General features: G+C 37.2%; 2 protein-coding genes and 1 long non-coding RNA gene across 4 annotated transcripts; all 3 read left to right on the top strand.

Annotated features, from left to right (window-relative positions):
• Positions 1-6: 6 nt before the first annotated feature.
• Positions 7-3,133, top strand: LOC113071715 (HIV Tat-specific factor 1-like). The gene is made up of 4 exons (XM_026245002.1): positions 7-28; positions 748-837; positions 970-1,107; positions 2,909-3,133. Exons 3-4 carry the CDS (start codon positions 1,024-1,026, stop codon positions 3,131-3,133), a joined length of 309 nt encoding a protein of 102 aa, XP_026100787.1. The 5' UTR covers positions 7-28; positions 748-837; positions 970-1,023.
• Positions 3,134-3,281: 148 nt separating this feature from the next.
• Positions 3,282-6,710, top strand: LOC113071714 (uncharacterized). Its single transcript, XR_003280226.1, has 4 exons — positions 3,282-3,711; positions 4,645-4,828; positions 4,914-5,306; positions 6,082-6,710. It is a non-coding gene; the product is annotated as an uncharacterized LOC113071714 (long non-coding RNA).
• Positions 6,711-8,535: 1,825 nt separating this feature from the next.
• On the top strand, positions 8,536-12,622 carry LOC113071713 (pinopsin-like). 2 transcript variants are annotated; one of them, XM_026245000.1, is made up of 4 exons: positions 8,536-9,007; positions 11,086-11,414; positions 12,082-12,312; positions 12,394-12,622. In XM_026245000.1, the coding sequence occupies exons 1-4, from the start codon at positions 8,563-8,565 to the stop codon at positions 12,610-12,612; spliced, it is 1,224 nt and encodes a 407-aa protein (XP_026100785.1). In that variant the 5' UTR covers positions 8,536-8,562; the 3' UTR covers positions 12,613-12,622. The 2 variants fall into 2 exon arrangements, with proteins under 2 accessions (XP_026100785.1, XP_026100786.1); XM_026245001.1 differs by having other exon boundaries at positions 12,402-12,579.
• The last annotated feature ends 908 nt before the right edge of the window (positions 12,623-13,530 follow it).

Genomic DNA, 13,530 nt, shown 5'->3' on the forward strand with positions numbered 1-13,530 from the left:
AAACATGTTTCATCCCAGTGACTTTGAGGCAAGAATTAATCACAAATCACTCAGACACACCCACAAATACACTGGAACATACTACAGATGTTCGTGAAAAGAAGAACACTTTACATTGATTGCTGTCTGTATGAAAAGTACCTCCTGACAGAGCTTTTGTCAAATGTTTTGCTGCAGCCGAAACCAGACCTACAGAATTTCATTTTACAGCTCTATAACTCCACCAGCCTTAAACTGGTATTTTATGATGTATGAAGTTAATTACAGTAATGCTGTTGATTAGCAACAGTTTAGAGCCACGGCATGTAGTTTCTCTGACAGCGTTGAACATCTCACAGCGGAGCGGGTCTGTCTGCATTCCTGAAGTAGGTGTAACCTAAAGGGTCAGACGGTAGTCGAAATGCAGGCGTGGATCTGCAATACAAGCATCGTCATGATTTCTGTGACGATTTATTGTGTTTAATGAATGAGACTGATACTTAAATTGAACTAAAACTATGTATGTGCCGCAACTATAAATAATACAGCTCTATCGTTCAGAAGTTTAGCATTAGTAAGGCTTATTTTTAAGAAATATTTATATAATTATAAAAGGTATTTTAGTACCATTTAGGCACAATTTATATTTTCCAACAAAGTAAACTGAAAAGTTTAATAATAAAGTTTTTTTTAAATAATGAGTAACATAAATTAAGGCAAATGTTGAGTGATAATGTGTTGAAGAGCTGCACGCTATGTCTCGTGCAGGAGGACCCTTTGGTTCTGAATGAGTACAGAGATGATCTACGGACAGAATGTGAGAAATTCGGCCAAGTGAAGAAGGTCATCGTTTTTGATGTAAGTCCTCTTTTACTCCTGTTCACAATTATTAGAAAACAGCTTTTCAAAATTTGAAGTCCGTAATCATTCAAATGCCTCTCTTTCTGCCATTCCTAACACTATACTCTTTGCGTTTTCCATGAAAATCAGAGGCACCCTGATGGAGTGGCATCCGTGGCTTTTAAGGAACCTGAGGAGGCGGACATGTGTCAGATGGCTCTGAATGGACGCTGGTTTGGTGGGAGGAAACTGTCAGCGGAGCTGTGGGATGGTGTAACTGACTACCAGGTAAAATACTTGGTCTATTTAAAGCCATGATGAATTGCTATTTGCAACCCATTTTACTTCCTCCATTTTATATTGTCTGAATGAAAAAGGATGTTTGAAGAGAGAAAAAGTAGAGAGGGACTAGTTTATTCATTAGGTATTTGCTGAATCATATGAAGCGTGTTACTGTACAGACAAAACCAAATGCGTCATTGCATGGCCTTTATGATGTCATCAGAAAAGGAAAGTTATTACATTGTGTAAACAAATATATTTTTGCATATTTAGACCAGAGATGTATATTAAGTAAGTTAATAGTGTCAATTTCAGGATCATTAACAAAAACTAAAACCATGGTAGAAAAAGCATTTTTGAATTTAAAAAAGTAACTTATTTCGTTCCAGTCAGTTGCCAAGGCAACATTTCTCATTTTTATTTAGTTTAACTTTACTAAAACTGCTCAAACTAAAGCTGAAATAATAAAATGTTTCTATAGAGGTATACAGTGAGTATAGAAAGGAATCATTCCCCTTTAAAATGATCAGATTTTGTTGCTTTGTATCTTGAAATAAAGACTTTTTGTTGTATATACTGTAGCTGTAATTACAGTTCCAAAAGAAAGACACCAACATGTCAGAGAAATAAAAATAAAAAAAAACAATCACTGGAATATGCAACCCTCTACATTGCAAGTAAATCTTCACTCTGGGTGACTAAATAATAGCTGCAAATGATGCACTAGTATACACTATGTACTCAACCATGTAGTGTATGAATTATATAAGGTTATTTTGTCATTCATAATCAGAGTCTGATAGAAAAAACCTCATAGAAGAGTGCAAAAGTACATGATTTGGGATGCCCATGATGTATATTGTCAACCATTGGCTAATAAATTTTACTCGCCAATGTTTGTGTTTGTGTGCAAGCTTAGCATGAGAACACTCTGACTCTGAACTCTGAGTGCTTTAGAGCATCATTCTCCATCAAGCGATCCGTACTATTTCACTCAGCGTACCTGTATTTGCCGCACTGTAAACTCTAGCATGATGGCCTGTTTTTATGCCAGTCTACAGTGATGGTGCACGACTCGCCTTCACTTTTTCTAATACCGCTTTTTCTCACACATGCAAAAAGAGAGAGTGAGAGTCTTACATACCACAGTGAATCGACAAGCTACATGTAAACTATTTTTTTTTTGTAATTTCCTGTAAAAAGAAAATGGAGTTTATTTAGAAGTGTGTGTGTGTGTGTGTAAAATAGTGGTCCTGGTTAATAAACTAAAAACTATACTAGCCAATGCTGATTATATTGCCAAGGTGTGCGTAAAGGGTTGAAATGACTTAAATCCACTGAAAATCTGTGGACTTATGGACTTAGACTGCAGTCCATAAATGGTCAGCATCAGATTGAACCGAACTTGAGCAAAGTCTAGATTTGCAAAGTTAGTAGAGACATGTCCCAACAGACTGAAGGCAGTAATTACAGCAAAAGATGGTTCAACAAAATACTGACAAAAGGGGTTGATGGTATTTTTCAACTCAATGACTCATTAGTGTTCTATCTTTCACTTGGATGTTATAAGTTGCACTGAGTAAATACAATTGGATAAAACAGAAACTGTGTCCATTCCTTTGAGGCTGTAAGGCAACAAAATGTGATGATTTTAAAGCGGAGTGATTCTTTTCAATACCAACTGTATATATAAAAAAAAAAAGACCAGAATAACAACCTGAGCAAAATTAACTAAAATAACTGAATCATTTCTGTATTCTCTATTGCTTGTTTTTCTTTGTCTCACATTTTGGTTCTGGAATCCCAGGTTGAGGAAACCTCACGAGAACGAGAAGAGAGACTGAAAACCTGGTCCTCTTTTCTGACTGATGAGAGTGCATCTGCCAAAGCTAAGGCAGACTCTTCAGAAGCAGCTGAACAACAGAATCCCAGCACTCAAGAAGCAGCAGAACAGACTCGACAAGAGGAACATACAGACGAAAGTACTGCAAAACCAAAAGAGGGGAAGATGAGGAGGAGGAGGACGAGGTAGAGGAAGGAGGATTAGCGTCCACCGATAGCAGTTTAGCAGGAAGTGATCAGGAAGCATAGGACTCTTTTAATGTCTCTTGCTAAAACATCTTCATACTAATATACAATGCTTCCTTTTTAATTGTTTATTCCCATGATATGTCTGTGCATTTCCACCATATCAAAATAAGGACAGTAATGGAAATTTGACAGTAAATAGTAATTTGTGTGATTTTTATGTTAATGTGTGTCATTGTCTGAATCAGTTTGAACATCTGTTAATAGTTTTGTAGTAAAAATATATACAGATATTCTGTGACTTCATCATTGTTTCTTGTTTCATGAAAAAGATGTTTATTTGTATCTTCTCTCTCTGACAAGATCTTTGGTTTATAAGGGGGGAAAAAAACAAGTAGTTTCCTTAAGTGTAGTTCCATGTAAGTCTAATGACAGCTGTGATTTTATCTGTTTCGAGAGTCCTTGTTCAACTCGCTCGGCTGCATTTTTCAGCGAACATGTAAAGAAGAGCACCTCCTGCACGTAGTATATTCATTTTGTTTTAGTATGATCGGTGGCTGAAAGTTGGCTGGATTCAGTTCGGTAAGCAGTTTGGGGTTTTGATTTATTTGCGAATGCATTTAAAGCCCTGTTTCAATTGAGAAATTAATAATTGAAGTAGAAGTAGGAACTGTATAGCTCGTTACCATTTCGTTTTTAATAGCTTTTACCTGTGTTTTTTGTTGTTGTATGTTTAATTCTAGAATAAATAAAGAGCTAATTTATATGAAATAATTAGTAATAGTTTTGATGGCTGAAGTTTAAATATTCTATCAAATTAATGTTTAAATATTAATAAACTGCACGGTGCCATCTTCAGATAGATTCATATATAGTGTAATGTGCACTACTTTTTAAACTTTGAGGTTGGTATGTTTAATATCGTTAAAGAAGTATATTATGCTCACAGAGGCTACACGTATTGTGAAATATATACAATTCAATTTAAGATTTCAGTTTTCTATTGTAATATATTTCAAAATGTAGATTATTTTCAGCAGTCATTTGCTCGGCTCTTCAGTGTCACATCTTTCAGAAATCTTTCCATGTAGAAAACAATTGTGCTGCTTAATATTTTTGTGGAAACCTAATTTTTTTGTTTAATTGAACATGAAAATCCTTGTACTCAAAGCTATGAAATTACAAAATGCTTGGAAAAATTTTTTAGTTTCTTGTACAGAATCATTGTATTAGGGTAACTTTAACATCTTTAGAGAGTTCACTCCTAGAAAGAATGGTGTAATGACAGTGTTTCCTATTTTTAATGTATAGGACAGTAAATTTGTCACCTTGGAATTATAAGGTTTTATCTGCATTCTGAGCAGTTACGAGATACCGTGCTTCAAAGTTTTTGCATTCCATATAGTGTTATGTGATGTGAGGAACAAGTCTCTTTCATAGTTTTCATTTCAAATAGGGGACCCAAATGGAACCTGTTTTGTAAAATAATCCATCCATGTTGTATTCCTAAATCAGGATGATGGAGAACAGAGTGTTAAAGCGCTCGGAGGACTGTAAAGATCCTCCTCAGCTCTTTACATACTATCAAGGTGACATCAACACTGCAGTGGATGAGCACTTTTCCGTGCCCTGAATAAAGCAACCACACCAAAAGACCTCAGTACTAAAGCCAAGGACAGCAATAGGACTCCCAAAGCTGGTGCGTTAATCCGTCTGTCTATCTATCTATCTATCTATCCATACATCTATGTGTCTGTTTGTGTCTAATACATTTCTTTTCCCAGATGTACCATCATCATCATCATGGGCTTCTTCTGGTCTAACATGGCCTAAGTCCACACACACTTCCGGTTCTTCAAAGCTGACCCAGTTGACGTCCATGGAACCTACACCTCCATCCCAGGGAGTTATTGTGAATCCCTCAGTACTATCATCATCATCATCCTCATCCCTCTGGCCATGCCCATCCAGACAGGGCACGGCCTTCGAACTGCCTCATATAATCTACCAACAGCCCATGGCTGCTGAGAGCAGTGCCAACTCTTACCTGAACCTGCTACAAATGGATCGGCCAACAGGGGGCATCATGATCTCGCCCTACTCAAAATCAGATACCAGACCAGAGTGGAATTCTGGGACAGCCTTTAAGGATGGAAGCAGGATCAGCCTAGATTCAGGTATGCCATTGCTAACTGTTTGCTCACAAATGAATCTAATGCAAGTGCACAGGAAATCAATTGTTAAATAAGAAATATAATGAACAGTCAGCTAGTAATTATTGTTATGGTATTGTAATTATAATGCTATGGTCGGCTACTTAAATGCAATAAATACACTATTTATACTACAAAATGGCATAGAACAGTGCAAATTACACACATTGGGATGCACCTAAGGTGCTCCTTTGAGTAATTAAGTACTTTGTGACTGTTAAAAAAATATGTTTTATATAGTATGAATTAATCTATTTAAAGGGATAGTTAACCCACAAATGAACATTCTGTCATCGTTTACTCATCCTCAAGTTATTCAAACCTGTATGAGTTTTCTTCTGTTGCACATTAAAGAATATATTTTGAAGAATGTGGGTAATCACAGGAGTGGCTGGCCCCCATTGATTTCTATAGTATGGAAACAAAAACTATTCTATGGTCGGTGGGGACCAAAAACTCTTTAGTTAGCCACATTTTTGAAAATAACTTATTTTGTGTTCAGTAGAAGAAATTAATTCATACAGGTTTGGAACAACTTAAGGGTGAATAAATGATGACAGAATTTACATTTTTGGGTGTAGTATCCCTTTAAACCAAGTACATCTGGGTACTTTTCGTCTGCTGTTTTATGAATAATGTGAATTGGTCAATTCTATTCTGTTCTAATTGCAGTACATAAAATAAGGGTTTGTGAATGTGGTGATAAGTTATTGATTTGTGATCATCTTGTGTTTTTCAGGTGTGCCTGTCTCAGAAATAACTAAGGATTTGTACTGGTATTGAAGAAGTGATTTCTGGCTCTGTGATGAAAATATATTTTCAGCAAAGGACTGCCTGTGTTTACATTATTATAAGCTTAAGAATTCTTTGCTTTTAGAACATCTGGCATAGTGATTCAAACCATTATATTCATGGTATCAAACATTCCTCAGAGATGAATGGCGATTAATTGCTTATTTTAGCCATGAGCATGTGAAGGATCTTGTAGTAGAATACCTGATTGAAAATAATTTACTTCTCGTAGCTATTTAATGGGTGAATGAGGAAGTAAAGTCTATTTATATGATTTGTAATACAATTATAGTTTTACCAAACTTTCTTTGTGTATATTATTCTGTATTTTGAAAGTTAATATTATTACTATAGCAATTCAAAAACTATAGTCATTTGTCAGGAAAATATATTCTATATAGTTATTTTTAGTTAAACTTTCTCTCTTAAAAGTTGCCCATACCTTGGGGATGAAAAAAAAAAACTTCAAGCAGTGTCAACTCTCTAAGTCAGGTTACACAGAAGGCCAAGTAAAGCTAATGCAATGGCAAAAGTGAACTGACATGAGCAAACCAAAAATAAATGTTTCTGAAATCGTGCAAATATTATTGGACTTCTTCTTTAAAAACTTGTTTGCAAAACTTGCTTTACACTTTCCCCCTCAAGCTGTGATGTATTTCCCTGTCACAAACCTTCACTTTTGATGTACGAGTATGACAGAACAGCTAAAGGCTTTGCACAATTATGATGAATTTCCTCAATTATTCTCAAGAATAGTATAGTCTATTTTCAGTATGAATACACAGGTGACCTGTTTAATAAATCCTACATGAAAATGATCCTTTTGTTCATACTTTACACATTTAGACATTTGATTTTCTTCAGGTCTGCAGTTATAAACTTTCCCTTTTTCCCCGTAAGAGCGGGGCATTTGTAAAATGTAAAAAGACCATTACAAAAATATAAAGAAAAAAAGTCTGCTCTCTGCATCTACTGCTCAAAGCATTGATTTTTATTTAAAGGGGACATTTATTTGAGGATAAAGACTCAACCATGCGTCCAATGGACTAATACTTCCACCCAAAAATGTGTATTACTGCTAATTACAGTTTGGGAGAGTGATAAAAATATATTTTCATTTGGTTAAACTTCACATTTACTTAAATAATTTTACGTCACTCGAAGTCTGAGTGGAACTGGATATTCAGTGTGCAGGCTGCAATGTAATTATGAACACAGAAACTTGGATTAAGAAAGCAAATACAAGGACAGTTTTATGGCTGACTGAATAATGTTGAATGCACTTCTCATCTCTAGATCACAGCAAAAAGTAGTAGATTATACTGGACCAGATGGTAGAACTTGTCTTTTTAGCAAGCTCACTATTTGATTATTGATGCCTTGGCACATTTTAAGTTCTCTCCCATCTGCCCTAATTTTCCTGTTCTCTTGTGGAGTAAATAAATCAGGTTGATGCCAAAACAAGAGGACAACAGGGGCACATTCAGTCTAAATCTGTCATGTGTGATATTCAGCACATTTGCGGAACAACCATGAGAAACAATATGCACACCCACTTTGTTGCACGACTGAGGCAAGACACCGAACCCCCAACTGCTCCCCGGGCGCCGCAGCACATGGCTGTCCACCACTCCTGGGGTGTGTTCACAGTGTGTGTGTGTGTGTGTGTGTGTGTGTGTGTGCATTCGGAGATTAAATCCAGAGCACAAATTCCGAATATGGGTCACTATACTCGGCCACACCTCATTTCACTTCACTATTAAATGGACATTGGAGCCACATATTTCCAATCTTCAAACAATGTCTGAATCCTCTGGAGATGTGTGAGATATTCTAATATGTCAGTCTTTATTAATAATTCCTTTCTAGACAAAATAGCTAAAGACACTCCACCTCATTAAATTGCATATGGGTTTCGTGGCATGCTACTTTCATTTTTATTCCTTTAACTAATAACTACTTTTATATCACTTATATTTATTAAAATACAGTAGTGACTAGTTATTTTATTTTCACTGACTAAAAGTTAATAATCTGGTAGTTATGTTATATTACAGGTAGGCCTACAGGAAGTTGTTATTATACATGATTAGTATTTTGACCAGAAGCGACAGTTTAAAGGCAAATTATATGCATGTAATATTAGAATGGCTATTTATAGTTCAATTATTATATATAGGCCTATTTTTTTTTTCATTCAACTATAAAAGACCTAGTCACTACTGCATTTTTACTAATAATTAAAACAATATGATATAATAATATATTTTATAATAAAATGATGTAATACATATTTTCAAATGGCTTGCCATATTGTCTATGAGATAAGCGTGATTAAGTTGGTGCGTTCATTCTGATTGAACACGGGGAGGGTCGCGTTCAGCTGAGGTGGGGGCGACAGTGAACCGGGTCTGTGGGTCTATTATATATGGTATTTAAACAACCTGAGAGTCAAACTAACTTTATCTTTCTTCATCTTCTGCGTTACAGAGTACGGGTGTGCGCTTTTCAGCCTACTATGGTTACTGTCCGCTGTTTTATGTTCCTCAGAGAGTCCTTAGAGAACGGCAGTCAGCTCGACCTGACTCCTGTAGATCAGCCCGGGTTCAGCCGCACGGGATACACTGTAGTGGCAGTGTGTTTGGGAATTATCTTAATTTTCGGTTTCCTAAATAACTTTCTTGTTCTTTTGGTCTTCGCCCGCTTTCATGTCCTGAGGACTCCGATCAACTTAATACTGCTGAACATCAGTGTGAGCGACATGCTCGTTTGTATTTTTGGCACACCTTTAAGTTTCGCCGCGTCTGTGCACGGCCGGTGGCTGACGGGAGTTCATGGCTGCAGGTGGTATGGCTTTGCCAACGCGCTGTTCGGTAAGCTTATATCCAATATATTAATATGTTCTACTGATTACACAATGTGATTACCTTTAACTGGACGTTATAGAAAACAAGCAACATTAACTGGTTTGGGTCTATTTCAAAAGCTGTTAACTCGTGGATCACGTCTGTGTCACGTGGATTCATTAGTTTCAGAGTAGCCTATTATGCTTTTTAAAAGTGCTCCCCTATTATGGATTTTTGAAAATTACCTTACATGCAGTGTGTAACACAACTCTAAGTGAATGAAAACATCCTGCAAAAAAAAATGTAATCCGAAAGTGCACCATGTTATTGGGGCCATTTTCGAAACGAACGTAGACAGAAAATTCGGCGTAGGATCGTAGGATACGACTAATTTTTCAGTGTTCAAATTGCCCCCAAACACTGTTACAATCAGTAACCAAGGGAGCAATTGTAACACTGACCTAATGCATTTAACTTGCATTTAATTATAGTCTTGTCCTAATTAGTGAAATCATATCAATGTTACAATTGCCCCTAGATGTGTAATACTTTTGTAAATAGTCTAATAATGGTTGTTAAAAAATTTTGGGGATAAACTAGGGTTACCAAGGTAAAAAATACATTTGGTTTATTTATTATTGTTGATTATTGCTGGGGGAAATTCCATGAAAATATGCAGAAATGTTCTCAGGATGTTACGTAGTTAAGTGTACAAATACTTCTTGATTTCTTAAGCCCTTTTCACACTGCATGTCGGACCCGGAACATTGCCGGGTCGCCTTCTGTGTGAAAGCAAACACGTCCCGTGATTGATTCCGGCACTGAACCCGACCTAGTAACATTGCCGAGTTCAACCCGGGACGAGCGCTGTGTGAACAAAAGCCAGATCTAATGCCGTGTTGAAGTGATGATCGCGCGACTCTTTTACTGGCTGTTTTGAAGAAAGATCAACGTTCGCGACAAAAAAAATATGTGCAAACTGTAATGAAGCAGAGATCAGATAGTTCCTCCGCGTTAACGCCGAGGTCGTTAGCTTGCTTCAGTGAAAGTACTGTATAATGTGCCTAAAGTTTTCGACTCGTACAGTACATTACACGTCACGCCCTGATGTCACGTGTCATTACGGGATCTTTAAGGGTTGTGTGTGAAAGCCATAGACAGTAAAAGAAATGGACACAGCGACCCCATTGTATTCAACGTAGACAAGTGAAGTCAGTTAGAAGCACTTAATTCCTGGGGGTCGGGCGTACTGCGCAGACTCAAACTGAGCTTGATGACGTAGATGTCACGTGAGCAACCTGTAAGTCTTCTAACCGCTGTGCCAAGAGAAATCTGAATCACCCACTTAATCTTCCAGAGAAGGCGATCGTGAACAGGAGCAAATTTTGGTAAGTATTCTGATTAATTATCTCCCTTGACTTCATGCCTCCGCGTCCCCCGATTGCCTCATAGACAGTAAAAGATTGCCTGCGAGCTTCTCCTCCTGTCCATATGGTAATTTCTCTACTGTGCGACAGATAGTCGCTGGTTATGATGCAATCGTTAGCCTATTTTATTTATTTTTTTACAAAAACTGCTTCTACAGGACCATAACGTAAGATACAAGGGAATGGAGCCTTTTATACATTGTCGTGTTTCTTTAGAAATAATCAGTGGACAAATGGAGTCTTTAAACGTCTCAGATGTAAAGTTATTTGCTGTCAAAGTGACGCCAAAATGAATGGGAGTCAATGGAATGCTAACAGTAGGTGGGGGTCTGCTAGCCAATGGCGGTGCCCAGGGCTGCTTCAAGAAATATGAAAACCTGCCCCCCTGGTGAAACCACGCACATATCCCGGGTAATCAGTGGCAGTGTGAAAGTGCAAAATCTAGCGGCGACCCGAGAACAATTGCCGGAACACTTTACCCGTGTATTTGCCGGAATGGCAGTGTGAAAGGGGCTTTAGTGAAATTTACCAACCTGTCAAATAGCCATTTTATCTAATGTGAAGTTAAAGGTTTTTTTACATTAAGTAAAGTAATGTGCACTATAAAACAAACAACAATTAAAAAAAAAATAGTTGATGAACATATAATTTATTTGTCTTTTTATCCAATATCAACAGGCATTGTTTCACTGGTATCCCTTGCTGTGCTGTCTTACGAGCGCTACAGCACCATCCTCTGCTGTTCAAAAGCAGATGTGTCTGACTATAGGAAGGCCTGGCTCTTCATCACGGGCTGCTGGCTGTACTCTCTCATGTGGACAGTGCCGCCACTCTTCGGCTGGAGCAGCTATGGTCTTGAGGGTCCCGGCACCACCTGTTCAGTCCAGTGGAACGAGCCCTCCCCGGAAACACGATCTTACGTCATCTGCCTCTTTGTCTTTTGTCTGCTGCTGCCTCTTCTTCTGATGGTCTACTGCTACGGGAAGATCCTCATTGCCATTCATGGGGTGAGGGAAGAGTGAAAGAGGAAAAGGTTCAAAGAGAGAGAGAGAGGGAGTAGAAGCAATTATTTTGATTAAAGAGGTCTTTTCTAGTAAGGCTCATCAATCTTTCTAGCCAAACGTTAGTTCGCCATAAATTAAGCCATTTTTAAGCCACTGTCTGGAACCAAAGTCTTTCACACAATCATTGTCATCATTATGTATGGCTTCTGTGAATTATATATACAGCAGATTCAGATTTGGGCATTTTAGTATGTAAATGTGCAGATTTTCGTAGGTCTTGTCTCAACAAATGCAAAAAAACAAATATGAATATTTATGCACCCTCAGGCCATCAGAACAGATTTAGAGAAATTTAGCATCACATTTGTTTACAAACAGGCATCTTTTTACTTCAAATATTGTTAATTTATCGACTGGAGTTGTGTGGATTACATGTGAATTATTGTGACGTTTTTATCAGCTGTTTGGACTCTCATTCTGACGGCACCCATTCACTGCACAGGATCCATTGGTGAGCAAGTGATGTAAATCTGTTCCAAAGTTGAAACAAATTGACCTACATCTTGGATGGCCTGAGAGTGGGTACATTCTCAATATGGTGTTCCAATCCAGCCTGGTTGCAGTTATTTTTTGAAAAGCAAACCTCAAAGTGTGTCTCCTCATCTCACAGGTTGCTAAGATCAATCAGACAGCTGCACAGAGGAGGGAAACGCACGTGCTGGTGATGGTGGTTTCCATGGTGTCCTGTTACCTGCTCTGCTGGATGCCGTACGGGGTCATGGCATTGCTTGGCACATTCAGCGTCGGTGTTGTCAGCCCCACAGCCAGCGTCGTGTCATCCATACTAGCAAAGAGCAGCACTGTTCTAAACCCCATCATATATGTTCTGTTCAATAATCAGGTATGTGTTTCTCATAATAATATTTGTATCCAAATTATTCTTATAGAACAGTGTTACTGTCAAATCTATATTTACTGCCAGTTTTACAGGTGCTTTATAGCTTTAGTAAGATGTGGGCCAGAACCTCCAGCCCATCTCACCCTTCATACAGAAGAAGGCGGTGCTCAACGGGACTGTATCCCTATGGGGTCATATGATGCTACTTCTCCGCCAGACAGCCCAGACAAGTTTGGGACCCAGAGGGCTTCAGTACAAAGAGGTAGTAAGACTTTGGTGCTTGTGGTGCATTGTGCTTCATAAAAGCCTGGGATGAACGTTCCAACCATGCAATACCATATTTAGAGGGACAGGAAATGACATTGTTACTGCCATATACATATACAAATATTGTGTTATTAAGAAAGATACTAGTATATCAGTATTTCGATTTACAGTTTTGTGTTTTATAAGTGAAATTTATATATTATTATTTAATGTTTATTATTTATTTTTTCTTCAAATATTGAATGTAATTATTGCCACCAGGTGTCAGTATTTGTTCAGACGTGAAACAATGAAATTTGGGCTTGGCAGCATCCGAAGGTCATGCCTGTGGTGTGCACTGAAGTGAAAAAATAAAAGTATTCAGGTTTTTTAATCATACTATATCAGAATCTTCTTCAAGTATACTGGTCACCTGAACCCTTTTTGTTCAATACAGTGATTTCAGTGATTTCAGTGACACATACATATAAACCAAAAGATTTCTCCAGGGATCTTTTTTTCTTACAGAACTTGGCAAATGGATTTAATAAATCTAGACGTCTGAATATTGCATTTTATTTTCAGTATCATCAAGTGATATATTACCTTAAATTACTGCAATTATTTTTATTAATGGATTAAGACATTTATTTTTTTAATGTATTTTTTATTAATAAATTTTCTGTTCATCATTTTTATTTTATTAGTTGTTTTCTTTTGTTTTTGTTGTTTGTTTATATCTTCCTCATTAACTTTTCTCTCCATTAACAGTTTGATAAAAATGTTGAGAAAACCTTTGAAATTATTTAGATTTCTATATGACACTTCCTAAAATCATAAGTCAATAAAGATAGTCTTACATACCAAACGAGAAAGAATATTTAGCAAATCCATATCAACAAAAGGTTAAATCCATCAAAGTAGTTATTAATATAAAATGTGACTTTCTAGGCCTCTTGAAACGGAAACCTTAGG

Source organism: Carassius auratus, unplaced genomic scaffold (genome assembly GCF_003368295.1).
Source record: "Carassius auratus strain Wakin unplaced genomic scaffold, ASM336829v1 scaf_tig00007867, whole genome shotgun sequence".
NCBI lineage: Eukaryota > Metazoa > Chordata > Actinopteri > Cypriniformes > Cyprinidae > Carassius > Carassius auratus.

Bases quoted from the DNA above. Each gene is read 5' to 3' on its own strand.
- LOC113071715 (XM_026245002.1), top strand. From the start codon at position 1,024: ATGTGTCAGATGGCTCTGAATGGACGCTGGTTTGGTGGGAGGAAACTG. The intron at 1,108-2,908 runs GTAAAATACTTG...CTGGAATCCCAG, and splicing joins ATGGTGTAACTGACTACCAG to GTTGAGGAAACCTCACGAGA.
- LOC113071713 (XM_026245000.1), top strand. From the start codon at position 8,563: ATGGTATTTAAACAACCTGAGAGTCAAACTAACTTTATCTTTCTTCAT. The intron at 9,008-11,085 runs GTAAGCTTATAT...CAATATCAACAG, and splicing joins CTTTGCCAACGCGCTGTTCG to GCATTGTTTCACTGGTATCC. The intron at 11,415-12,081 runs GTGAGGGAAGAG...CTCATCTCACAG, and splicing joins TCCTCATTGCCATTCATGGG to GTTGCTAAGATCAATCAGAC.